General features: G+C 38.0%; 1 protein-coding gene across 3 annotated transcripts in view; it reads left to right on the forward strand.

Annotated features, from left to right (window-relative positions):
- The first annotated feature begins 2,832 nt into the window (after window positions 1-2,832).
- Window positions 2,833-25,344, forward strand: part of PNPLA8 (patatin like phospholipase domain containing 8) — a 42,009-nt gene continuing 19,497 nt past the window's right edge. The window contains exons 1-6 of one of the 3 annotated variants that reach the window (XM_047694600.1): window positions 2,833-3,100; window positions 9,678-10,817; window positions 10,969-11,118; window positions 18,105-18,256; window positions 22,683-22,777; window positions 24,529-24,700. In XM_047694600.1, coding sequence (XP_047550556.1) covers window positions 9,768-10,817; window positions 10,969-11,118; window positions 18,105-18,256; window positions 22,683-22,777; window positions 24,529-24,700 — 1,619 coding nt within the window. In that variant the 5' untranslated portion in view covers window positions 2,833-3,100; window positions 9,678-9,767. Of the gene's footprint in view, window positions 3,101-3,696; window positions 3,946-9,677; window positions 10,818-10,968; window positions 11,119-18,104; window positions 18,257-22,682; window positions 22,778-24,528; window positions 24,701-25,344 lie in introns of those variants that run through there. The other 2 variants (XM_047694602.1, XM_047694601.1) reach the window with 2 other exon arrangements.

The following is a 25,344-nucleotide window of genomic DNA, read 5'->3' on the forward strand; positions in this document are numbered from 1 at the left end:
CCCAGGATGTCATGGTTGGAATCATACAGTATGTAGCCTTTTCAGATCAGCTTCTTTCACTTAGTAATAAGCAGGTTCCTCCACATCTTTCCATGGCTTGAAGCTCACTTCTTTTTATCACTGACTAATATTCCATTGTTTGGGTGTATCACAGTTACTTGTTCATTCACCTATTGAAGGACAGACATCTTGGCAGTTTCTAAGTTTTGACAATAATGGATAAAACTGCCATAAGCCCGATAAGCCTCTGTGTGTGGTTTTTGTGTGGATCTAAGTTTTGAACACCTTTGGATAAATACCAAGGAATGAGATTGCTGGATTGTATGGTAATAGTACATTTAGGTTTTGTAGGCATTTCTGGTTTTGAAGGATGTATAAACAAAGGCACTGAAGTACAAAAAGGCACAAGGTATTTGGAGAAATCTATTGTGTTTGGGGAACATAACATATTCACAGGTTAAGGGCATAAGCATTTTTTAAGAGGCCATTATTCTGCCTACCACAGTACCTACTGTTCTAGAATTATTTCCTGGCATATCCCTCACTGGAGTGATTTGGAGAAATACTTCCCAGCAATATGTCTACACTTATTTTGGCTACAACGTTAAGTTTTGCTTGAAAAATAGAGAGACTAGACATTCTTTGAACAGGTATAATGAGCCAGACCTCACTAGTTAACAGAAAAAAGGGTAAAGAGCAAGGGGCCTGTGGTGAAGTTAAGGCTGGAAGGGTGGCGGGGTGGCAGCCAACCATGCTCTACATTTTATTTTGTGGAGATGAAGTGAGAGCAAAGACTTTTTAATCAGGGACAACACAGGATTGGATTTGTACTTTAGAAAGATTACATTGTCAGAACAGAAGAAAATGGCTCTGGGCTGGAGGTCAGTTATGGCCTGGAAAACCAGTCTGGATAAGATTGTGTCTTAAGGATTAAAGCCTAAATTAATGCGATGGAAACGGCAGCGCAGAGCAGTGGGAAGATGAGAGAGATTTGGCAGTAGGAATCATCAGACTTCACGATTGTTAAAGGCATGTGGGAAAACAGGGAGGGAAGGGAAAGGCAAAGAAGGAGAAGGAGGACTTGAGAATTATTTGAAGATTCCTGACACAGGAGGAAAATCTAGATATTTCATGAAGGCTGACTAGGTTAAGGAATAAAGGAAAGCAGGAGAGAATAGATAGCGACAAAGACTTTCTGTTTGACCAAATTTTAGGCATCTGTGAGTCCTCCTCTCAGGTAGGCTGCCAGCCTGGCCCCTGTCTTTGGCCGGCCAAGTCCAGTTTTAGTAAGAATCCTGCTAGTTCAGTTTGGAGAAACCCTCCCACCCTTTCTATCTGACCACCCTTGATATCTAATCAAATTCCTCATCCCTCTCCTTGGATGTACGACCACACTGGCCTCCTCTGCAAGAATCCTGTGAAATTAGTTTAGCAAGAATCGTTCCCACCCTTGATGTCCCCTCTTACTAATTTTCTATCCACTGACCCCTCTCACTCTGCTTTTCAGCTGTACATCTCCAGCTGTCTTTGTTGTATTTGTAGTTGAGCCTAATCTCTCTCCCCTACTGCAATAGTCTTGACACCTGCAGCAATCGCCCTCAATAAGGTCTTCCTTATAGTTTCAACAAGTGTAAGAATAATTTTTTTAACAATGGGGAGAAGCATCACTCCAGAACTAGTTACTTCCAAACATCTCTAAAGCTTAATTTGTTGCATACATTTTTTTAACTATCGTATAAATAAATAACATGACTGAACTATGTGCTTCAGGCCTTGTGATGTACACAATCCAGCCATCTGTGCCCCAAGAGCCTAGCAAGATAACAAGATGGCTTCCTTGCCATAGTTTAAAAATTTATATATATGTAAATTTACATATACACACATATTTACATATATTTACATGTAGAAATATGAAATATAAATATGAAATCCTCTCTATAAAAAAGAGAGAGTAAACAGTTTAATACCCACTGTTTGACAGTTCATGCAATTACTTCCTTGAAGATTTTACAATAATCTTACAGGGTGCTAAAGCCTGGTGAGCTTTAAAGGAAAAGAGTCCAAGTCTTGGTAATATTTTGAGGTTGCAGTCTAGCACAGGCCACTTTTGTGTTTCCTAACCTCGATTTAATTGCAAGCTCAGTTCAAGAGAATAAAGGAAGCTGTTTTAACTACATGCATTCACTGCTGTAGCCTGAAAGTTGCTTGACATATAGAGGAATGGGCATGGCTCTGTTCTAATAAAACTTTATTTTTTTATGGACATCGAAATTTGAATTTCATGTTATTGCACGTGTTCCAAAGCATACTTTATTTTCTTAACCACAAAAAATGTAAAAGGCATTCTTAGCCCACAGACGTACAGAAAACAGCCGACGGGCCATATTTGCCTGCAGATGGCAGGCTGCATTTGGCTGCAGATGGTCATCTGGTATGTACACAACTTCAGAATTCGAAAAATGTTAAGTGTGAAGTGTGGGACCTTTTGCAGGACATCCGTGGTAATGTTACAGGCCACCTTCCAATACGATGACACAAGTGGCAGCCCCGGTGGCTATGCCCAGAAATGGAGAAAGCAAGAGGGCTGAGCAGAGTGGTACGAGCGCCGCCCCACGCCGCTCGCCACCCTCTCGGCCACGGGTAACGCGCGCCCAGCTCCGCGGATTGGACCGCACGCAGACATCGTCCTCCCAGACGCGGAGGAGAAAGCCCGCAGGCAAACACACATATGAAAGCGACCCTTCCAGGCCCCACCCCGCCGCACCTCCAGCGACGCAAACGGCGCGTGCACGCACGCACGTCTCCCGCCCCTCGCTCACTCCGACTCTATTGCGCATGTCTGGGAAAGGGAGCGACGATTGACCGGGAGGCCCTGGCCGGAGCTGGGCGGAGGGCCTCCTCCGGGCTGGGCGGGTAGACACGGCCCGCGCGTGCGTCACTTCCGCTGGGGCGGGACGGAGCTGTGAGGGTGGTGCTTCGACCGCGGCTCTACTGTTTGTGTTGGTAGCTCAGCTGATGCGGGCAGGCCGGAGTGGACGTCAGTGCGGGCCGGAGGCGCGTCGGCGCTGCTGCCCGTATAGTTGCGGCCTGCATCCCGGTGAGTGGCGGCTGGGGGGGGGACAAAGGCGGGACGATAGGTTAGGGAAGAGGGCAGCCTGGCCTCCCCGGGCACTTGTGTGGCCCTCTCTTTCCTCGAAGGGCACTTGCAGAGGAAGAGGGCGGGGAGCCGCCGGGCTTCGAGGAGGTCCCGGGACCAAGGTTCCAAGAGGCATCCGGGCACCGGAAGGAGCCGCGGATCTGGGGCTGATTGGTGCGCGGTGTCCGCCCTCGCCGTCCGCTGCCTCGGGTTCTGCTGGCCTGGTCCACCTCACCCTGTTTTGGTTTTCCTCGTCCCGCCCTGCGCTTTCTGGCCCACCCCCGCAGCTCCCAGCCTGGTTGCCCCGATCGTTTTGGCTGCGCCGGGACTGGAGGGTTCTCCCGCAGTTCCCTGGTGACTGAAAACGCTTCCCTCTTCTGCACGGTCCTCCACCGTCGGCGCACGGGCGCATGCCGCTGCGTGTTTGAGTGGCCAGCGGTTTCTTTTTGGTTCCCCGCGCGCATCTGACTCCCTCCCTCCCTCCGTTGCTGTTGCTTCAGCAGGTTCAGGTGTGTGCTTTTTCAGAGATGAAGCGGTGTGAATCGTTGTGTTGCCGTGCTCCCCGTCATTGTCATTTCTGTCACCGTGCTGGGGGGAACCTGCTGTCTACACCTAATACAGTAACTTGGAAGCGCTGACTTCTTGGGGAAACAAAAGTGTCCATAAGGGACTGTCTTCTTTATGATGGGGTTTTATCTCCAGTAACATCTGCATCTGGTTCTTGCATATAGTCCTTGTTGCTGAGATTTCAGCTGACAAAAGTACGCTTCATCGTGTTGAGGGACTGCTGTTAAAACAGTGAAATAGTAAGCATTTTAAAATCCGAGAGTTTAAAAAAAAAGTGTATTAAACTGTGAGCCGAGAATTGATGCCTCTTATGGAGGCAGTTGTTTCAAACCCATTGTAGTTAATTTGTTAAATTGCGCCATTTACTTGTACTTTAATTATAAGAACATGTTCTTCATAATTTCTGTTACCAAACTGTTTCTCAATGTTGATCTTACTTTCCTATTTCTGTCTTAGATCTATGTTAAAGTCTAAAGACATTCATAGTGAAGTTGAGGGAGAAGATCAGTTGACTGGTGTATTTATTTGCATCACTTACTAAGCGGATAAAAGTACAGCTTGTACTGAGTTGTTCTTTTGCTCAGTAATGACAAAGGAATTGCGCGGAAAGGTACATATTGCCTCACTTGTGGAACGCATCTGTGAAAAGGTCAGAGTTAGAACTCTTAGCCTTGGACACCTTTCTGTCATTTCATGTCTTAGTTATAATCTTTCTCTCCCATGTTATATATCTTAACTTTGTTCATTATCGAGTTTTTTTTAGAACTTGCTGTTGTATTGGTTTCCATGACCCTGATTTTTTCAGGATATCTTTTCACCTGTGCTTTTTTGTTTCTGGAAAGACTTCTTAACTCTTGATGTCAGTCAAGGATCTACCCTGTTCTTCTTTCTAAAGAAAACAGAATTTCAAAATTTCAAATCTAAATACTTTAGTAGATCCATGACTCTTGAAATGTTGTGGAAAATATAGTGTGTGTGTGTGTGTGTGTGTGTGTGTGTGTGTGTATGCAAATAATAATTTCTCAAGGACGAGGATCTGTGATCCCCCAATTCTCAGGAATTATTACTATAAACTTTTTTTTTTTTTCCTGGTAAATCCAGTCTTGGGTTTTTAGTTGTCACTGTGCTGGTATCTCCAGACTTAAACCACAGCCTGTGTTCCTATCATACATTTGAATGTCCCATGTTAGCTCATCCAAGAGATTTTTCTTTCATATTAAATTGGTCCCCCCAGTCATCTCATTTTCACAAGTGGTATTCTCTATGTATCTCTGAGTAAAAACACTTGAGTTGTTTTGACATCTTCTCCTCACCCCATTCATTCTTCCCTGTTACCAAGTCCTGTGTTTTGCTATTTCCCCACTTTCAAAGTGGGGCTCAAAGTAATCCTTTCTCTAGTACAGTACCAGTGCCTTAATTCAAACCCTTGTCACTTTATGCCTGCATTATTGGAATAACTTAGGGAAGTCCTATGTAGATTCATTCTTTTATCCTCAGCTGAGCCTCCAGGTAGCAGTTCCCTTATTTTCCTCCAGTTAAAACACAGTTGTATTCCCTAGAGGTTGGTCTATACCTCCCTATTCTATTTATTTCTCCAGTGTACTTATACTACCCTAATAGTTGGTACCCTAGTCTTCCCTGCTCTTTTCTCAGTAGGTGGTGGCACCTGCCACTTGACATTCTTATCTTTATCTTTTTGTAGTCTAACCTACTCCAGCAGAATTTACTCTCAAAATTTTTATCTGCATTTACCAGTGTTGTGATTTGGAAATAGCTAAACTAAGCTTGTTGATTTTGTTGATAGTTCTGTGTTTATTGATTTTTGCTTGGTAATTGTAGTTTGTAAGAGGTGTATTAAAATATTGTCATAAAATTGTCTAGTCTTTCCATAATTCCTCCTTTTTTTTTTTTGCTTTATATACTGTATCTCAGTGTCTTGTTAGGTGTATTCATAATTGGTTATGAGAGTTATGTCATTGGAAAGAAACAATACAGACCCATTACTTTTATAGCTCTGTCTTCTGCTTGACTATTGGGCCCATTTTTCCAGCATTTTCCGTGTTTACTTACCTTCAGGCACCTGGTGGTTCTTTTAGTCTTGAGTAGACAGAGCTCATTACTGTCTCCAACACTTTATTGCTTTTTCCTTTGCCTTGAATGCTTTTTTCCCAGATTTTAATAATTTGCTTATTTGAGGTCTCCAGTAAAATGTCAACTCAGTTCTCTTGATCATGTCAAGTAAAATAGCCCATTTGCCCTGAGTTTTGGAAATATCCTTTCATGGTAGTTTGTTGTTGTTTAAAGACTTACTTATTTGTGAGAGAGAGAGCACAAGCTTGAGCACACATCCGCGAGAACGAGAGAGGATCAGAGAGAGGGGGAGAGAGAATCTCAAGTAGACTCCCAGCTCACTGCGCAGCCAGAGATGGGACTCTGTCTCACACCCTGACATCAAGACTTGAGCTGAAACCAACAGTCAGAAGCTTGATAGACTGAGCCACCCAAGTGCCCCCTTTAATGGTAGTTTTAGTTGATTCTACTGAAACTCCTTGGGGTTCACCAGCTCTGACTGGTTTTCATTTGCTTGGGGTCTGTGCACCATTCAAGCAATGTGACTGAAAAAGATCTCGGGCTTGTGATTTCTCAACTATGGATTTACCACTATTGGGTTTTTTTTAACTGTAATAAAAACCAAGTATTATAACATTTACCATCTTTACCATGTTTAAGTATGTGGTTCAGTGGCATTAAGTACATTCACATTGTTCTAAAACATCTCCAGTACTTTTTCATCTTAGGGAACTAAAACTGTGCCCATTAAACACTCCTTTTGCCCCATTCTCCAGTTTCTAGAAATCATCATTCTGCTTTCTATAGCAGTGACTTTGAATACTCTAGATACTTTGTGTAAGTGCAGTCACACAGTATTTGTCCTTTTGTGACTGGCTTATTTTACTTAAAATAATAGCCTCAAGAGTTCATCCCTGTTGTAACATGTGACAGGTTTTCCATCCTTTTAAAGGCTGAATAATATTCCATTGTAGGTAAATACATTTTGTTTATCTGTCCATGGACATTTGAGTTGTTTCCACCGCTGGTGTTGTGTGCTGCTATGAACACAAGTGTGCAGATGCCTCTTTGAGACCCTGCTTTCAATTCCTTTGGACGTATACCCAGAAGTAGGGTTGCTAGATCCTATGGTATTTCTATTTTTAATATTTTTGAGGAACCACAATACTATTTTCTGCAGCAGCTGCTCCATTTTACAGTCCCAGCAACGGTGCACAAGGGTTCTAACTTCTCCATATCTCTGCCAACACTTGTTATTTTCTGTTTTTTGTTTTTTTTTTAAGATTTTATTTATTTCTCAGAGAGAGAGAGAGCACAAGCACGCAGAGTGGCAGGCAGAGGCAGAGAGAGAAGCAGGCTCCCTGTGAACAAGGAGCCCGATGCAGGACTTAAACCCAGGGCCCTGGGATCATGACCTGAGCCGAAGGCAGCTGCTTAACCAACTGAGCCACCCAGGTGTCCCTTTCTGTTTGTTTTTAATCACAGCCTTCCTAATGAGTCTGGAGTGATATCTTATTTGGTTTTGATTTGCATTTTTCTGATGATTCAGTGATGTTGAGCATCTTTTCATATGCTTGTTGGCCATTTGTATATCCTCTGTGGAGAAATTTCTACTCAAGTTCTTTGCCAGTTTTTTTAATTGGGTTATTTGATTTTTGTTGTTGTTGACTTGTAGGAGTCCATTACTAGTTTTGAGCATGGCTTTTTATTCACAGGTACTTTAATTGTATTTTTTCAAGTATTTCTGGTTTGGGGATTGTGGGGCTTTTATGTTAATTCAACTTATTCATTGGCCATAAATCCTGGATATCAGAAAAGCCGGGAAGGTAGATGTGTTGGTTTCTTTTCTCTCTGTCTCTCTGTAAAATTGGAATTTTGAAATCATATGTATACATGTGATTTACAAAACTTTTAGTTCAGACTGTAATCTGAACATTTACAGTGGGTTCTGAGTTTCTGTCTTTCTCAGTCTTGTCTGTTCCATTCTGTCAGAGATCTGCTGAATCCTCTTTCTAGTGTCACTCCTTTGCTTAAAATACTTCATTGACAGTCTGATCTTTAATTTCTTTGGCGAGATTTGTAAGAGCCTTCATAATCTGACCCCCAAAACCATCTTTGCAGTATCATCTACTTGTCCCTCATTATTCTCATTACTCTTTCTAGGTTCCTGGAGCAAAACTAGACTGCTTGCAATTTTTGTTCATATTGTTTATGCTTTCTTAAATGCTTTTTTTGTCTTTGTATTTTTTCCTATTATTTAAAATTCTCTCCTGTTCTCAGCTTTCTACTTAATGAATTCCTTTTTAACTTTGTCCAGTTTTTAGTGTCTTTTTATTATTTTTTGAACTTACTTGGATATTTGCTCTGACCATTCTCATGGCACTGTTAATGTGTTCTAAAACCATTTGCTTTTTTTCTTTTTTCTGTTTGCTTTTAATTACAAAGGTACTATTTGCTCATTGTAAAAAATACAGATAATACAAAAGGAAAAAGAAAAAGTCCCTCTCCTTGTTCTCTTTTGATCCCACTCCTTGGTTCACAAGAATAAACAAACTAGTGCTTACCCTTTCGGAATCTGTGTGTGTGTGCGCGCGCATGCATGTGCCACATGTGGACAGCCTCACATTTAAACTGCACGTATAGGTTTTTCTCTTTCATTACCTAACGTCTTTGTATCTCCACATGTGTATAGTGTATGTATTATAGCTGCTGGCCATTTTTACTGTAGTGTATATGAAGAATGGGCAGATCATCTAGTTTCTTTAACTGCTGCAGAATACTATATATGGTAACCCATTCTGCAGTTTATATATGCCATAGTTTATTGAGCCATTCCTTTCTAGAAGACCTTTAGAGTTGTTTTTCATTGTTTCATTATTTCAGTCAATGTATTAGGGAATGTGTATATATACTTCTGCACTCTTATACAAGTATTTCTGTAGGATTCTTAATAGAGTTTTAATAGTGAAATTGCTGATCAAAAAATATGCCTTTAAGATTGTGATAGATAGTATTTAAGGTATTTAAGATTTCATTGGATATTGTCAGATAGCCCTATGTGTCCCATTTCTCCAGCCTATTATTAATACTGAATATTATCAACCATTTACATTATCACCTATTGTAAAAACAAAACATGTTTTAATTAGTATTTTTCTTTGATGTGGTGAAGGATATTTTCATAATTTTACTGTTTGTATTTCTTCTTCTTCTACATTAACTGGCCTGCTAATGTCCTTTGTCTATTTTTCCGTCAGCTGAAACTTTCTTTTTTTAATTGCATTCATCTTACCTTGTGGTTATGAACCCTTTGTTAGATGTGGCACATAGCTTCTTGTAGTCAGACCTTTAATTTAATAAACACAACTAGATAGTGAAATGCTTTTTTGCATGGCTCTCTGTAGCCCTAGACTGAAAGTTCCTTCATATTGTGTTTGTCTTTGTGGTTTCAGCATCTAGTACCATGTCCACGTAGGTTAAATATTCTATAAATGGTTTGCAATGAACAAGGTGGTGTAAGACTTGACTCTACAAAGACTTCAAAGTCCGGTGTCACATAAACTAGTCCAGACTTTGACAGAGAAGAACAGCAGCATAGTATCTAAATTGCATGTTCAGTTATGTGTTGTAGGAAAACTTATGTATTTGGTAGCTTTCCTAAATTAGTTCTCATGAAACATCCTACTAACTTTTTTTTTTTTTTTCACTAAATTCTATACTGAAAAATGAATTGTCTTCTGTGAGCTTAAAAGGGAGATCTGTGGTATCTCTAATGGAAATACATTATTCTGTCTTCTTTTGAGACAAGCTGCTGAGTTTAGTTCAAGTAGAGAAGTATTTTATCTTAAACCCAGTTTCAATTTTACCTTGTACCCTAATTTTTTTTTTCTTGCTCTTTCAGGTAAGACCATGAATTATGGCATTTCTTAAATGAAGCATTCAGGAATGAAGTGAAAATCCTAACATATAGAAAATAAATGATTTTTAAGTTATGTCTATTAATTTGACTATAGATATATATTATATTTACCTCCTTAGTAATGCAAGAAGTCTTTGTGGGAAGCAGAGAAGCAAGCAGCTGCATTTCTTATACTCACCTAAACATTACTGGAGGATAAGCCACGCCAGTCTACAAAGAGGTTTTCATACAAGCAAAATAAGATGTAAATTGACCAAAAGTGATGCCCATTCTTGGAGCAAGCACTGTTACTCTCCAAGCAACCATGGTTTACATATTGGAATTTTGAAACTTAGCACTTCTACTCCCAAGGGACTTACAAAAGTGAGCATTCGTATGTCCCGTATTAAAAGTACTTTGAACTCTGTTTCAAAGGCTGTTTTTGGCACTCAGAATGAAATGATCTCACGTTTAGCTCAATTTAAGCCAAGTTCTCGAATATTAAGAAAAGTATCAGATAGTGGTTGGTTAAAACAGACAGGCATTAAACAAGCCATCAAATCTCTGAAAAAATACAGTGACAAATCAGTAGAAAAGAGTTCTTTTTCAGAAAGTCATAGTCTAGGTAAAGATGAAGATATAGGTAAACAAAGTCTTTTTCGTTACACAAGTAGTTTAACCACAAGATTTGGAGAGTCATTCTACTTTTTATCAAATCATATTAATTCATACTTCAAACGTGAGGAAAGAATGTCTCAAAAAAAGGAAAATAAACATTTCCAGGACAAACTTGAAGATAAAAAGGTCGAAGAAGAGAAATCGAGCTCTCCAGACCCTGGCATCCTGACTGATAAGCGAGATTCAGAATCTTCTTTATATTCTCTGGACAAGTCTGCAAGTGCCAGCGGGACTCCTGAGGCTCTTCCAGTTTCTACTAAACAGAGTATTGCTAACTTTCTTTCTCGTCCCACTGAAGGTGTCCAAGCTTTAGTAGGTGGTTATATTGGTGGACTTGTCCCTAAATTAAAGTATGATTCAAAGAGTCAGCCAGAAGATCAGGAAGAGGCTGTTAAAGCTGAGCAGCCTGTCAGCAAAGACAAAAATGGAGAGGAGAAAAAGCGGTTATCTCTTCAGCGAGAAAAGGCAAGTCGTTATCAGTGTTGCTTGACCTTTTAACTTTTGTCAAATGCATAAATTCCATTTCCCTATGGGACCTAAGAAACCTTAATCACGTGTTAGTATTACTAGAGAAGTTTCACATTCTAATCATATATATTTTAATATGTCTTTGTAGATTATTGCAAGAGTGAGTATTGATAACAGAACCCGGGCGTTAGTTCAGGCGTTGAGAAGAACAACTGACCCAAAGCTCTGCATTAACAGGGTTGAAGAACTGACTTTTCATCTTCTAGAATTTCCTGAAGGAAAAGGAGTGGCTGTCAAGGTAATTCTAATTTATTTATCTGGTTTTGTCTTGGAATAAAAATACACACACTTTCTGAAATGGAGAAGGCAGTACCTTTCATTTTTTAAATTTAACTATTTTTAGGTTTTTATTATATACATGATGTGTCATAGAGTCAGTAATTGGCCCCCTTATTCTATTATATATATTATGCTTAAATATTCTCTTATTCTGTGATGATAAATTATGCTGTTGGTACTACTATCTATACTTTGAGATTAAATGTTTTAAAATAGAAAATAAATCTCAGTGTGTTCACTGAATTACAAAATAGTTGCCAAATTTTTCTTAAATGTGTTGATACTATATAGCTATTCTTTTAAGATGGGAGATGTAATTCATAAGTAAAACCATAGGTAATTTTTACTTCTGGATCTTTTTGTATTTGCAAGTCAACATTTTAATGATCTTAATGATAATTGGATTAATAATTATATTAATAAAATGATTAGCTTTTCTTCACCTCAATTTTTTCACACATAAAATAGTGAAGGTAATTTAGACCCATTTAAACAGACTATTTTCGGAGAAATACTATAAAATATGAATGATATGCTTGAGTCCCTTTCCATTGCACTGCTAATTATTTGTAATATTTAATCACCTTTTTACAAATATATAATGAACGGATATTGTTAACATTTGTTTAGAGATCTGTTAATGCTTGTTTTTAACTCGCCATTCAGAAAAGTCCAAGTTAACTTAGTTCATATTCCAATTTTTGACAACCATTTTGCTGAAGAGTTACCTCAGTCCTTATATAAGGTAGCCTCCTATAGTTTCATATTGTATAATTCATACATTATAAAGCTAAACTTCAGAATTTCATGTTCATAGAACTGGGGATTATCTTTCATGGCTATTTAATCTCTTATCTAAAAGACAGATTTTTCCAAAGGTAGATAGCTTTTAAGTCCATTTACTATTTCAGAGATATACTGAAGCAAAGATCTAAAATAGACTTGCATACTTTAAAGAACTTTAAAAAAATGTTTTATTGAAGTACAGTACAACCTGCAGTTATTGGAATCAAGTTCAGTGAATTTTTCACAAACTAAAGGCATCCATGTAACTGGCACTCAGATGAAGAACAGAATTTACCAGGACTTCACAAGCCTTCCTTATGCCCCCTTCAATCACAGTTTCCCCAAAGTAGTTTAGATTAGTTTAGGGGTTTTTTTTGTACCTTATATAAACTATTGTGATTGGGTTTTTTCATTCATCATGTTGGTAGTAATCGTTCTCATTGTTGTAGAACATTCATTCTTGCTGCTTTCATATTCCATGGTGTGAATGTATCACAACTTATTTATTGTACTACTGATGAATTGTTGGGTACTTTTCAGTTTTAGTCTATTATGAATAGTCATGCTATTAGAAACTTTGAGGGCGCTTTTATTTTGCATTACTGATCTCACATCTAAGGACCCTTCAATACCAAGGAGTAGTGTGTTGTAGGAATGTCTATTCCAATCAAGTATGATTGAAAATCTGGATAGTCTGTAAAAAGTTCTTAACCACTTCCCTAAATAAGAAGCATCTCAAAAAGAATGAACTGGATAAATTAAGACATGTTCACATGCACAATCTCATGTGAACTTTCCCAATGAAGTTTTAATTATTCAAAAGAACTGAGCTTTTGAAAAATGCTAGAATTATTTGTTCTAAAACATTTATATGAATTTTACTTTTTTGTATATCATATTTATGGTGGCCAAATGAGAGTGAATTGTCTTTGGTAGATTAGTTACCGTGTGTGTGTGTGTGTGTGTGTGTGTGTGTGTTTGTGTGTGTGATGTGCTGTATTCATGGCAGCCACATCTAGGAAATTGCCCTTTTTGGTTTCTTCATTGTTGGTGAAAGCATTCTCCTTTCATTATTTTTTTAATAAAAAAAATAACTTTTTATTATTTAAAAAAGGGGCAGCATAAACTTTGTAAAAAAATTTTTAAAAAATAAAAACAAAAATAAAATAAGAATAACATATTTATTTCTACTACCCAGAGATTATCACTGTAAATTTATTAGTGTCTGTTTGTATTAGATGAAGCCGAGTTAAACTCTAATAAATAGTATCAAAACCTCAGTGACTTAACACAACAGAGGCTTATTTGTCCCTTGTGCAAAGTCACCTGGGCATTGGGTGACTCTCCAGGACAGTGACCGTCTGTGAGGTGGCTACTTTGATCTTGTTCTTGTATGTTTCCATACGTGTCCTCCATGATCTCACTCTAGTGGAGTAAGAGTATTTCAGCAGAAAGTGCCACAGGTTTCTTCTACTCATGAGTTACTTATCCTGCCCAAGTACTGCCTTCGTGTGCCTGAGAGGAAGAGCAAATTGGATATTGGTGAACATTAGTAATGTCTGCTGCAGTATTTCTCTAGAAATTGTTCTGTGCATATATATAATATACCAAAGTAAAGTCATTCTATATGTACTGCTTTATAGTCTGTTTTTTATTTTCTTCAGTTTGTAATGTACACCTCTTTGTATCAATAAATTGTCATCTCATCGTATACCCAAGTTGAAAATGCTTTTTGTATAACTGATTGGGTCCAAATGATTGTCTTGTAGAGTGGCTCACTTTGTGAATTTTTAAAATTTTTTTATTTATTTATTTTTTTTTATAAACATATAATGTATTTTTATCCCCAGGGGTACAGGTCTGTGAATCGCCAGGTTTACACACTTCACAGCACTCACCCTCCCCAATGTCCATAACCCCACCCCCCTCTCCCAGGCCCCCTCCCCCCAGCAACCCTCTGTTTTGTGAGATTAAGAGTCACTTATGGTTTGTCTCCCTCCCGATCCCATCTTGTTTCATTTATTCTTCTTCTACCCCCCAAACACCCCATGTTGCATCTCCACTTCCTCATATCAGGGAGATCATGTAATAGTTGTCTTTCTCCAACTGACTTTTTTCACTAAGCATGATACCCTCTAGTTCCATCCACATCATCACAAATGGCAAGATTTCATTTCTTTTGATGGCTGCATGGTATTCCATTGTGTATATATACCACATCTTCTTTTTTTTTTTTTTTTTAAAGAGTTTATTTATTTGACAGAGAGAGAGAGATCACAAGTAGGCAGAGAGGCAGGCAGAGAGAGGAGGAAGCAGGCTCAGTGCTGAGCAGAGAGCCCGATGCGGGGCTCGATCCCAGGACCCTGAGATCATGACCTGAGCCGAAGGCAGAGGCTTAACCCACTGAGCCACCCAGGCGCCCCTATACCACATCTTCTTTATCCATTCATCTGTTGATGGACATCTAGGTTCTTTCCATAGTTTGGCTATTGTAGACATTGCTGCTATAAACATCCAGATGCACATGCCCCTTCGGATCACTACGTTTGTATCTTTAGGGTAAATACCCAGCAGTGCAATTGCTGGGTCATAGGGTAGTTCTATTTTCAACTTTTTGAGGAACCTCCATGCTGTTTTCCAGAATGGCTGCACCAGCTTGCATTCCCACCTACAGTGTAGGAGGGTTCCCCTTTCTCCGCATCCTCGCCAGCATCTGTCATTTCCTGACTTGTTAATTTTAGCCATTCTGACTGGTGTGTAATATCTCATTATGGTTTTGATTTGTATTTCCCTGATGCCGAGTGATGTGGAGCACTTTTTCATGTGTCTGTTGGCCATCTGGATGTCTTCTTTGCAGAAATGTCTGTTCATGTCCTCTGCCCATTTCTTGATTGGATTATTTGTTCTTTGGGTGTTGAGTTTGCTAAGTTCTTTATAGATTTTGGACACTAGCCCTTTATCGGATATGTCATTTGCAAATATCTTCTCCCATTCTGTCAGTTGTCTTTTGGTTTTGTTCACTGTTTCCTTTGCTGTGCAAAAGCTTTTGATCTTGATGAAATCCCAATAGTTCATTTTTGCCCTTGCTTCCCTTGCCTTTGGCGATGTTCCTAGGAAGATGTTGCTGCGGCTGAGGTGGAAGAGGTTGCTGCCTGTGTTCTCCTCAAGGATTACTTTGTGAATTTTTATGGGGCTTCCTCCTCATTGGTGTTATTTGATGTATTCCTTGTTCCTTTGTATTTGCTGTACTGGAATATAAACATAAAGACTTGGTTAAGTTAAACTTCTTGTTAGAGCACATTGTATATGTTGCCATGTGTCTCATCTTCCATCATACCAGAACACGTATAACTGGTTGAAGAACCAGTGTTGACCACTGGATTAGGGAGATGACAGTCTGATCTTCTCATTGGACATTTAGGCTAGAATCATAATCCCATCAGCCATTAACCTAATCCAGAACTAGTCATTTCATTAGGGTTGCAAAATGATAAATTTCTAATTCTGCCACTCTTTCTGCATTGTAATTGACATTCATCTGTAAAAGTAGAGCTTTCCTTTACTAGCTAGAGCTATTTGGTTACTCTCAAAGAGCAGTTTTACAGGATAAGCAAGAAAAATGCTTAGTTTCCTTTTACTTAGTCACCAATTTTCAAAGTAAAGAGATGCTTTAAAGCTGCCCCATTGGTGACAGGAAATTTTTGGCATTTCTTAAAACTATCATTGTGGACTCCCTAGGTTTTCATAAATCGTATTTTGATAATTTTTTTCCTCCCTTCTCTCTTTTTTTGAAAGCTGAATTCATCTCCGCTTTACTTGGTAGGGGCCCCAAGTTCATTCATAAAACTTTAACTTCTTACAAAAGTATCATGGGCAGAAAAGTATATGTAAGCATACAGCTCCATGAATTTTCAAAAATTGAAAACATCTGTATAACCCTCATCTCTTTATGCCCCCTTCCAATCACTGTCTCCAAAAAGATTGACCATTACCTGATTTTTAGCACTCTAGGTTAGTTGTGCCTTTCTCTGCATGTTCTATAAATGGAGTCGTACAGCTTGTGCTCTTTTATATCTGTTTTTTTCACTTGACATTATTTGTGAGAACCTTCAAGGTGGATTATGGTTATGAAACATTCACATTGTGATGGATTCTGTGGTATGAATATAGGACCATGTATCCATTTTACTGCTGATGGACATTGGAATAGTTTCCAGTCTGGGAGTATTCAGGAATAGTGCTTCCGGGATGTATCTTTTGGGAAACACAGGTCTTTATTTCTTTGGGAGTGTATATCTAAGAATAGTGGTCTTGGTTATGAAGTATGCCTATTTTCATCTCTAATAGATTCTGCCAAATAGTTTTGCAAAGTGTTTATACCAACTTATACTTCCGCCAAAATTGTATCGATCTTCTGGTGGTTCTACTTCTTCTCCAACACTTTATCGTCTTTATTTTAGCCATTGTGTTGGATGTTTAGTGATACTGAATTGTGGCTTTAGTTTGCATTTCTCTGGTAACTGTGAAGGTGCTAGCATCTTTTCCAGTGCTTATTGGCCATTTGTGTGCTTACCTTGTGTGAAGTGCCTTTTCCACGTCTTACTCATTTTTCCTTTGGGTTGACCAACTTTTTCTTACTGACTTGAAGAATTTCTTTATATATTATAAAAGTTTTTTATATATGGCATATATTACATATAATATTATATATAATAGTAATATACAATAACTATGTATTTTTTTGTAAATGTATTTTCCCACTCTTGGAGTTACCTTTTAACTCTGCTGGCCCTCTGTTTGAGCCAGTCCCAGTTTTTCAGTCTTCTGTTTCTTCCCCAAATAAGCAAAAGCCTCAAGGGAAGACAAGCTATAGTTTATGAGATCACTTATTTTTTAAAAGAATTCATCTTTTATTTATTTATTGGAGAAAGAGAGTTACGCATGCGCATGTGCCCACCAGCAGGTGGGAGAAGCAAACTCCCTACTGAGAAGGGGGCCTGAGATGGGGCTTGATCCCAGGACCTTGGGGTCTTGACCTGTGCCAAAGGCAGACACTTAACTAACTGAGCCACCCAGGCGTCCTGAGCTCACTTCTTAGCACTTCTCTCTCCAGATTCTTATCCCTCCTGTTCTCATCGCTTCAGGAGCCCTCTGATGCTTTTGAACAGATGGAACTTCTTTTGTCTTTTATGAAAGTTTTCTAGTTCTTGGAAAGAGACTGTTCTAACCAGAATTGGAAATTTATATTCCCATGCCCACTGTTGTTCAGACTCTTCTTGTGGGACCTTGAAGCTCAACATTAGCCAGGGCAAAAAAGCAACTGAAAAAGAATTTAGAACAATATTACTTCACATTGATTTATCATAAAGAAACAAAATGAGTGATACATTTGAATTATTTTTTTAATTTATTGAAGGAAGATTACATAGCACAAGTTTAGTTGCTAGTCTCAGATTCCCTTAAGCCTGGGCTTCTGACCGAATAAGGTGCTTTTGTGCACAGAACCTAGAGAATCTCTGATAAACTCAGTGTAGAACCCTAGAAGTTAAGCTCTTGCCTCTGGTCACCAATATGAAATTAAACACATAGAATCTCAGAGTCCTAGTTTTGTTTAAACAAATTACTTAAATGTAATGAATTTGGGTTATTTATTGTAATGGTCAGCTTTTGCCTTCTGCCTTAGTTATAGGTATTGACATTTGTTTATATTTCACTATGAGCTACGCTTATATCCTATATTCACAAGATGGTTTTTTTTTTTTTAATAACAAGTTCAATTTCCAGTAATTACTATGAAGAAGTTTATCTCTAGGATTTGGAGAAAATCGTTTATACAATTTATAATGTTAATCTTTTGTTGTAACAATTAACACTTTGTAAATTTCTGTTAAGCAAATTATATATTTTCTAATTATTAAGCATTGTATCTTTTAAAGAAAATATTTGTACTGAGGTTAATTCTTAACCTAGATATTAGAAGAAATATATTTTAAATGCTAATTGACATTTATATGTTAAAAAGTAATGTCATTTAAGATTATTAAGAAAGTAATAAACCCTGGCACTGTGATTATATGTGGTCTACATATGTTGGTTAAAAATCATACAGTTTCACTCTTCATTTGACAAAAGCAATAAAATACTTTTTTCTCCATACAGGAAAAAATTATTCCGTATTTATTAAGATTGAGACAAATTAAGGATGAAACTCTTCAGGCTGCAGTTAGAGAAATTTTGGCCTTAATTGGCTATGTGGATCCCGTGAAAGGAAGAGGAATACGAATTCTTACAATTGATGGTGGAGGAACAAGGTAAAGCTAGAAAAATGATTTTTTAAATCCTATAGATCCAGTTCAGCCAGAATTTTTTTTTAACTGATTCTGTGTAAGTATAGTAGCTATATCGTTGTAAAACCAAATGTTTAAAATAAAACATGAAATAGTTTTTCTTAATTTATTACTTGATCCATTTGAGAGCTTCTTTGTTTTGTTGTTTTTTTTTTTTTTAATTTCATTTAGAGTGAGCATGAGTGGGGGGAGGGGCAGAGGGAAAGGGAGGGAAAGAATCTCAAGCAGGAGCCATGCTCAGCGTGGAGCCAGATATGGGGGCTCTTTCCCAGGACCCTGAGATCATGACCTGAGGCAAAATACAGTCAGCTGCTTAACCAGCTGAGCCACTCAGATGCCCCAAGGGCTTCTTCAGCATATACCTGAATTTGCTTTTATTTTAATTTGACCTAGTATTTATTTCAGTTTGGTCTCTTCAGACCTTCTTGTTAGTTTAGGACAGTATATCAACCATGACTTAAAAAATCTTGGCAATGTTTTGTAACATTAGCTTTCTTTAATTATATTTATCTTACTGGTGTTTATCAGTCAGCTAGTCACTTAATAAAGAGATTGCTATAAAAGGAGTCTGTATCAGTAACTTTCTGAGTCCCCACGTTCTCAGCTGCAGATGCTGGTTCTGGTGCCACACTAGAGATATTTAGTGCATTCTTAGCTCAGAGGGAGGTAGTTTCACCGTCGGACTTCGTTCTTGCTGTTGGCAGTTCATCCGTGCTGCTTCTGATTAGTTTGTTGAGTTCCTCTTACTGCTTGTTGGTTAGATCCTTTGGTGTTAGCCTCCCTGCCCCCAACACCAGATATTCTAGCTTGGATTCAGGTTTCCTGCCATCTCTGCTCTCATCTCTGAAATTGATAGTACATGTCCTGCCTGTTGTTCTTTGATTACTTTATCTCTCTGATTACATTCCCTGATACACCTGCTTTGCCAATTACTATCTTGTATGTCCAAGTACTACGCTTATTGTTTTGTTAAATTCTGAGCTCCTCTATGTCAGCCAGATTCTTTTCATTTTGACACCAATATCAGTAATGGTGTGAGTGATGAGGGAAAAAGCTATTTAACCATCTAGGCGGAGGACAATAAAATAATACCTTCAGATGGTAGCCGTGGGAAGCAGGAGGGAGGAAAAATATGCAAGAAAACTTGAAGAAAAGGGGAATTGGATATAGAAGGAGGTCAAGAGCACTCCTGAATGGAGACCCCCATGGATGCCTGGGGCAGAACTGCAGGGAAATGGGAGGAGGTGATTGGTATTGAGAAAGACAGTTCTGTTTTTGAACATGCTGAATAGAAGGCTTCACATAGCAGTATAGAAGTGCTAATTCGGCAAATGAAGATTGAGTTGATTTAGAAAAGAAAAGTTTCAGAATAATTTTTGGATGTTTCTTATGGAAGTGAAATAACTGAAGAAGGTGAACATCATTCATACGATAGATGAAGTGGTAATGAATTAGAATCATTCTAGTTTATAGAATTGGTTAAAAGTGATGGGAAGTAAGGAAAGTAGGAGTTTAGTGAGTAAGGAATTTCACTGAGGAGCAGGAAGAAGCCAGTCCTCTGCCATTAAGATCAGGACAGATGGAAAAGTTGGTATCATTCATTGAGTCAACTGTTCTTAACACTGTTCTTAACACTGATTTGGATCCAGGAATCTGTAAGCAAAACAGACAAAATCTAAGTCTTCATGGTACTAGCATTCCAGAGGAAGAAGGAGAACAAATAGAAAAGCAAAAATGTATTATTGAATAGTAAGGGGTGCTATGAAGAAAAAAAGCAAAGTGGCAAAGAGTAAGTGCTATTTTAGAGCATGATCATGATTATTTTAGAGCATGATTATGACTTTTTTTTTCATTTTAAAAAAATACTGAGATACCGACTTGGTATATTAGTTTCAGATATACAACACAATGATTTGATGCCTGTTTATTTTGTAGAATGATCACAATAAGTCTAGTTAACATCCATCACCACACAGAGTTAATAACTTTTTTTCTGGAGTTGAGAACATTTGAGATTAACTCTTTTAGTAATTTTCAAGTATGCAGTACAGTATTATTAACTATGGTAGCACGTTGTACCTTATATCCCCTGGATGCATTTATTGTATTATTTATTGTGTAACTGGATGTTTATACCTTCTGATCTCTTCACCCATTTTGTCAACCCCACCCACCCACCCCTTTTGGCAACCACCTGTGACTGTGACTTCTTTTTGAGTAGAATTCTGAAGGAACACTCAGGAACATTCAGCTATCTATTTAGAGTGATGAATATGTTGAAAAGAGCTTTGGGACCAGTAAATATTTGATTTTAGAGAATAGGAGTTTTGTTAGTCATCCAGGGAGGAAATTGGAGTGAAGACATTTGGGAAGATATAAAGGTGAGTTAGGATGAAGGGAGGTGTAGATTAGCAGTTCTCCATTGGAGGCGATTTTGCTATCTAGAGGACATAGTTCAGTGTCTGGAGGCATTCTTGGTTGTTGGAGCTGGGTGACTGCCACTTTGTGTTTAGTGAGAAGAGGGCAATTAATGCTGAAACCCTATAATGCACAGGATAGCCCTAGAGCAAAGAGTTTTCCAGCCCGAAATGTCCCTCTTGCTAAGCTGAGAAACCTTGCTTGAGGGGAACTTGAGAATGCAGCCAGGATGGTAAGTTTGTGCTGAGAGGAATAAGATACAAGGGCTTGGGAGAAAAAGAACCCATACCTTTTATTGCTTTTTAAAAATTTTTTTTTTTATTTTAAAAGATTTTATTTATTTATTTGACAGACAGAGATCACAAGTAGGCAGAGAGGCAGGCAAAGAGAAAGGGGGAAGCAGGCTCCTTTCTGAGCAGAGAGCCTGATGCAGGGCTCGATCCCAGGACCCTGAGATCATGACCTGAGCCAAAGGCAGAGGCCTAACCCACTGAGCCACCCAGGTGCCCCACTTCTATTGCTTTTGTGTATGAAAGCCCCGTAAAGTGTTAGGCTGAGAGAATCAATCTGGCAAGTGTATTTATTTCTAAATATGACGTGAATTGATTTGTAAATACAGCATTTTAAAATAGTTTTCTACCTGATTATACAAGTAAAACTTGGAGGAGAAAAAAAAGAAATATAAGGAAAAGCAACCAAAAAATACAGCTCACGATTACCAGATTTTTAGTATTTTGACTTATTTCTTCAGATTTTTTTTTTCTTGCATGAGTATGTATGTGCATTTTTTATTTCTTTATTATAAGATAATGGAGGTCACATTATTAAGTATATTTATCTGGCATTATCTCTAATTCTTCATGTCTCACTTTGATTTCATAGTGTATCTCTTTGATAAGCTATCTCCTCATCTTTTACTACCTCTCTTCAAAGCCACATTACTTCTTAAAATTAAAAAAAAAAATCAGCGTTTTTGGTTTCCTACTTTAATATTAGAGTATTTTCTGGTGATTTCCTTTTAGCAGTATCAAAGCACACTTTGACACTCTAGGTTGTATTTGGTGATGCCTGACATAGCCAGGACCCTTCTGCCCCACATCTTGTATTGGGTTTAGACCATTTCATTGTTTCTGTATATTCTCCCAGCATTAAGAATTGTCCACACGTTACACACATCCTGAATTGGCATATACCTCCTGGCCTCTTTTCATTTTCCACATTCATCATTAAGCTCTTTTCTGCCTTTGGCTAGGATCCAAAAGTAAACAAAGTCAGCTGCATAAAGTAATACTAATGGCAGGGCATTGTCTTGAAGTTGTTGAAAGTTTTAAAAGATGAATAATTAGGGGCACCTGGGTGGCTCAGTGGGTTAAGCCTCTGCCTTCGGCTCAGGTCATGATCCCAGGGTCCTGGAATCGAGCCCCACATCGGGCTCTCTGCTCAGCAGGGAGCCTGCTTCCTCCTCTCTCTCTCTGCCTGCCTCTCTGCCTGCTTGTGATCTCTGTCAAATAAGTAAATAAAATCTTTAAAAAAAAAGATGAATAATTAAAAGCTTGAAAGTATGACTAGTGAAATGCAGAAAACAAAAGTGTGTAGAAGCATAGGCAGCCAACTTATACTGCAGAGAGAAGAAACTAATATACAGTGTTCCAGAACTGGTGAGTGCAGGTTTTAAGTATTTCCCACAGTCTGGGGTGTTTAAAAGAACATCTTACGTTCTCATCTTTACAGTCATGTTCAGAGAGATACTAATATAAATTAAAATTTGCTGCTGTGACACAGGTTTTATTCCATTATTTAGCTACTGGAGTTTTGAAAGTGCTCTTAAAAACAGGTCATTTTTACTGACATTAATTTATATTATCAGTTTCCCTGTTAGCATATAAGCTAGAAAAGCAACTTGTGGGCTTGTTTTATTCAAGACTTAATTTCCTTTAAACGGGAATTTTCATTTTTCTTTTTTTTTCTGTAGGGGTGTGGTTGCCCTTCAGACACTGCGAAAATTGGTTGAACTTACTCAGAAGCCAGTTCATCAGCTCTTTGATTACATCTGTGGTGTGAGCACGGGTAATTATTATTAAACAGAAGCCCTGTGTCCCTGCAGTGTGCATTTAAAATGATGGTCATTCTCAGAAGTGATGGGTATTTTATGTTTTGTTGAAGAATAATCCTTTGATTGGCCTAATGAACTTTATAAAATGTTTGTGGTAATAAGTTACCATTCAGAGGTGGTGTTTGTTTGTTGTTCTGTTTTGTTTTGTTTTTGCAAGAGAGCGCGGGTCCTGTGCAAGTAGGGGTGAGGGACAGAGGGACAATCTTAAGCAGGCTTCCTGCTCAGCGTGGAGCCTGAGGCAGGGCTTCACCCTTTTGACCCTTAGTTCAGGACCTGAGCCTCGCCAGGAATTGGACGTTTAATATTCTGAGCCACCCAGGTGCCCAGGAAATTGTTCTTATATTTCTTACTTGATTGTTTAAAGCCAGAATTTAAATCGGTAAATGTGAGAATCTATGTGTTTAACATAATTTTTTTGAAGATTTTATTTATTTATTTGACAGAGAACACAAGCAGGGGGAGGGGGAGAAGGAGAAGCAGGCTTCCCATTGAGCAGGGAGCCTGCTGTGGAACTCGATCCCAGGATGGTGGGATCATGACCCAAGCCAAAGGCAGACACTTAATAACTGTACCACCCAGGCACCCCATCTGCTTATCTTTATAGTAGCTCTATTTAAAAGGCAGTTAGTTTTTTGTTTTTTTTTTTTTAATTTATTTATTTGTCAGAGAGAGAGGGAGAGAGAGCAAGCACAGGCAGACAGAATGGCAGGCAGAGGCAGAGGGAGAAGCAGGCTCCCCACCAAGCAAGGAGCCCGATGTGGGACTCAATCCCAGGACGCTGGGATCATGACCTGAGCCGAAGGCAGCTGCTCAACCAACTGAGCCACCCAGGAGTCCCTAAAAGGCAGTTAGTTTTTTGGCAAGTTATTTCTTGTGTTAATTAGGGATTTTCTGCAAATTGAAAAAAGTAATTTCTATTATAAATTAGTAATGCCGTTCAATTTATTTTAAAACCTAAGCTGTTTTCTTTTACTAGAATAAGACTGAGTATAATAAAATACATACAATATTTAAAATACATTACGATAATGAGTTCCTGTTTTTCCTTTGTGGGCAATCTCAGAGTAAGCCCTGATGCTGTATAGATCTTTGCCCCTCTCCCCCCATCAGCAAAGCTTTCTCCCCTACATTTCTCCTTAGTTCAGGGTTAGACCAGTTAGGTACACTAGGTGGCAGTGTGTCCTACCAAGTGTAGCCAGGACATGAAATCAGCTATTTAAAAGGCTATCCCAGAGACCTAATTTCTTTAATTATTTTAGTTCCCCGGACCAACTCAAAGGAGTAGTTATTTTAGTGAATTGGTAAGTTGTCAAATATACTGTATTCTGTGACTAAAACTAAGGAATTTATTAATGTTAGAAATAACGTCATTGACCATGGTATCTAAACTATGTATTACTTAGTTTGATGTAAAAAAAAAAATCCTATATCTTAAAAATTAATCCTGATAATCATTGGTTAACATTTATTTAGTCCTTATTGAGGCCAGTTAAAGCCCTTTACATGTGTTCCCTATATAAGAACATTATAAATTTTAGTTATTATCTTTATTTTAGAGATGAAAAAATTGGGCTCTTAGAGGTTACATAGTTGGTCCCCAGGTGGTACAGATCAGAGCTAGAATTTTAACCAGGTCTGTGACTTGTAAAGTCTTATAAGTACTGTAATGTCGACACTGGTAAAAACCAAGCATTCCTTCTTTCAGGTGCTATATTAGCATTCATGTTGGGATTGTTTCATATGCCTTTGGATGAATGTGAGGAACTTTACCGAAAATTAGGATCTGATGTGTTTTCACAAAATGTCATTGTTGGAACAGTCAAAATGAGCTGGAGCCATGCATTTTATGACAGTCAAACATGGGAAAATATTCTTAAGTAAGTTACTAGTTTTTTTTTTTTAATGTTTGATTCTATAAATAATATATGCATATTATTTGAAAAATGACAAAAAATTAGAAATAATATTAAATTATTGATCCCAGTAATTAGAGTTGATCATTGTTAATATTTTGGTGTATAATTCCAGTCATTTTTTTTTAAGTTCATGTGTGCGATTTGCATGTAGAAATTGCAATTGCCTTTTTAAAAAATTGAGACCGTATTATACATAGACACACACCTGTTGTTTTTACTTAATGTATTAGTCTCTTTCAAGTCATTAACAGATATTCTTCTAAAACATTAATGATTTTTAAACATTGTTTCCAGAATACTGTAAATACTCACTTTCCAAAAATACATATTGAAGCCTTTAAAATTACCCACAGTCTTATTCAGAGCTGTGGACTTTGCAATCGATATATATTCTTCCAGTCTTTTTCTAGACTGTATACATTTTCATACATACCTTTTTTAAAGATTTAGAAAGTATTTTACATTGATATTTATGAAATAGAATAAAGGGTAGATCATCACCTAATTTGTACATACTACTGGTACATAAAATTCACTAATACTCTATTCGAGAATCATGAATATTGTTTGACAGAAAGTCACTAGAAACATGGTTTTTCTTATTG

Source organism: Lutra lutra, chromosome 11 (genome assembly GCF_902655055.1).
Source record: "Lutra lutra chromosome 11, mLutLut1.2, whole genome shotgun sequence".
Taxonomy (NCBI): domain Eukaryota; kingdom Metazoa; phylum Chordata; class Mammalia; order Carnivora; family Mustelidae; genus Lutra; species Lutra lutra.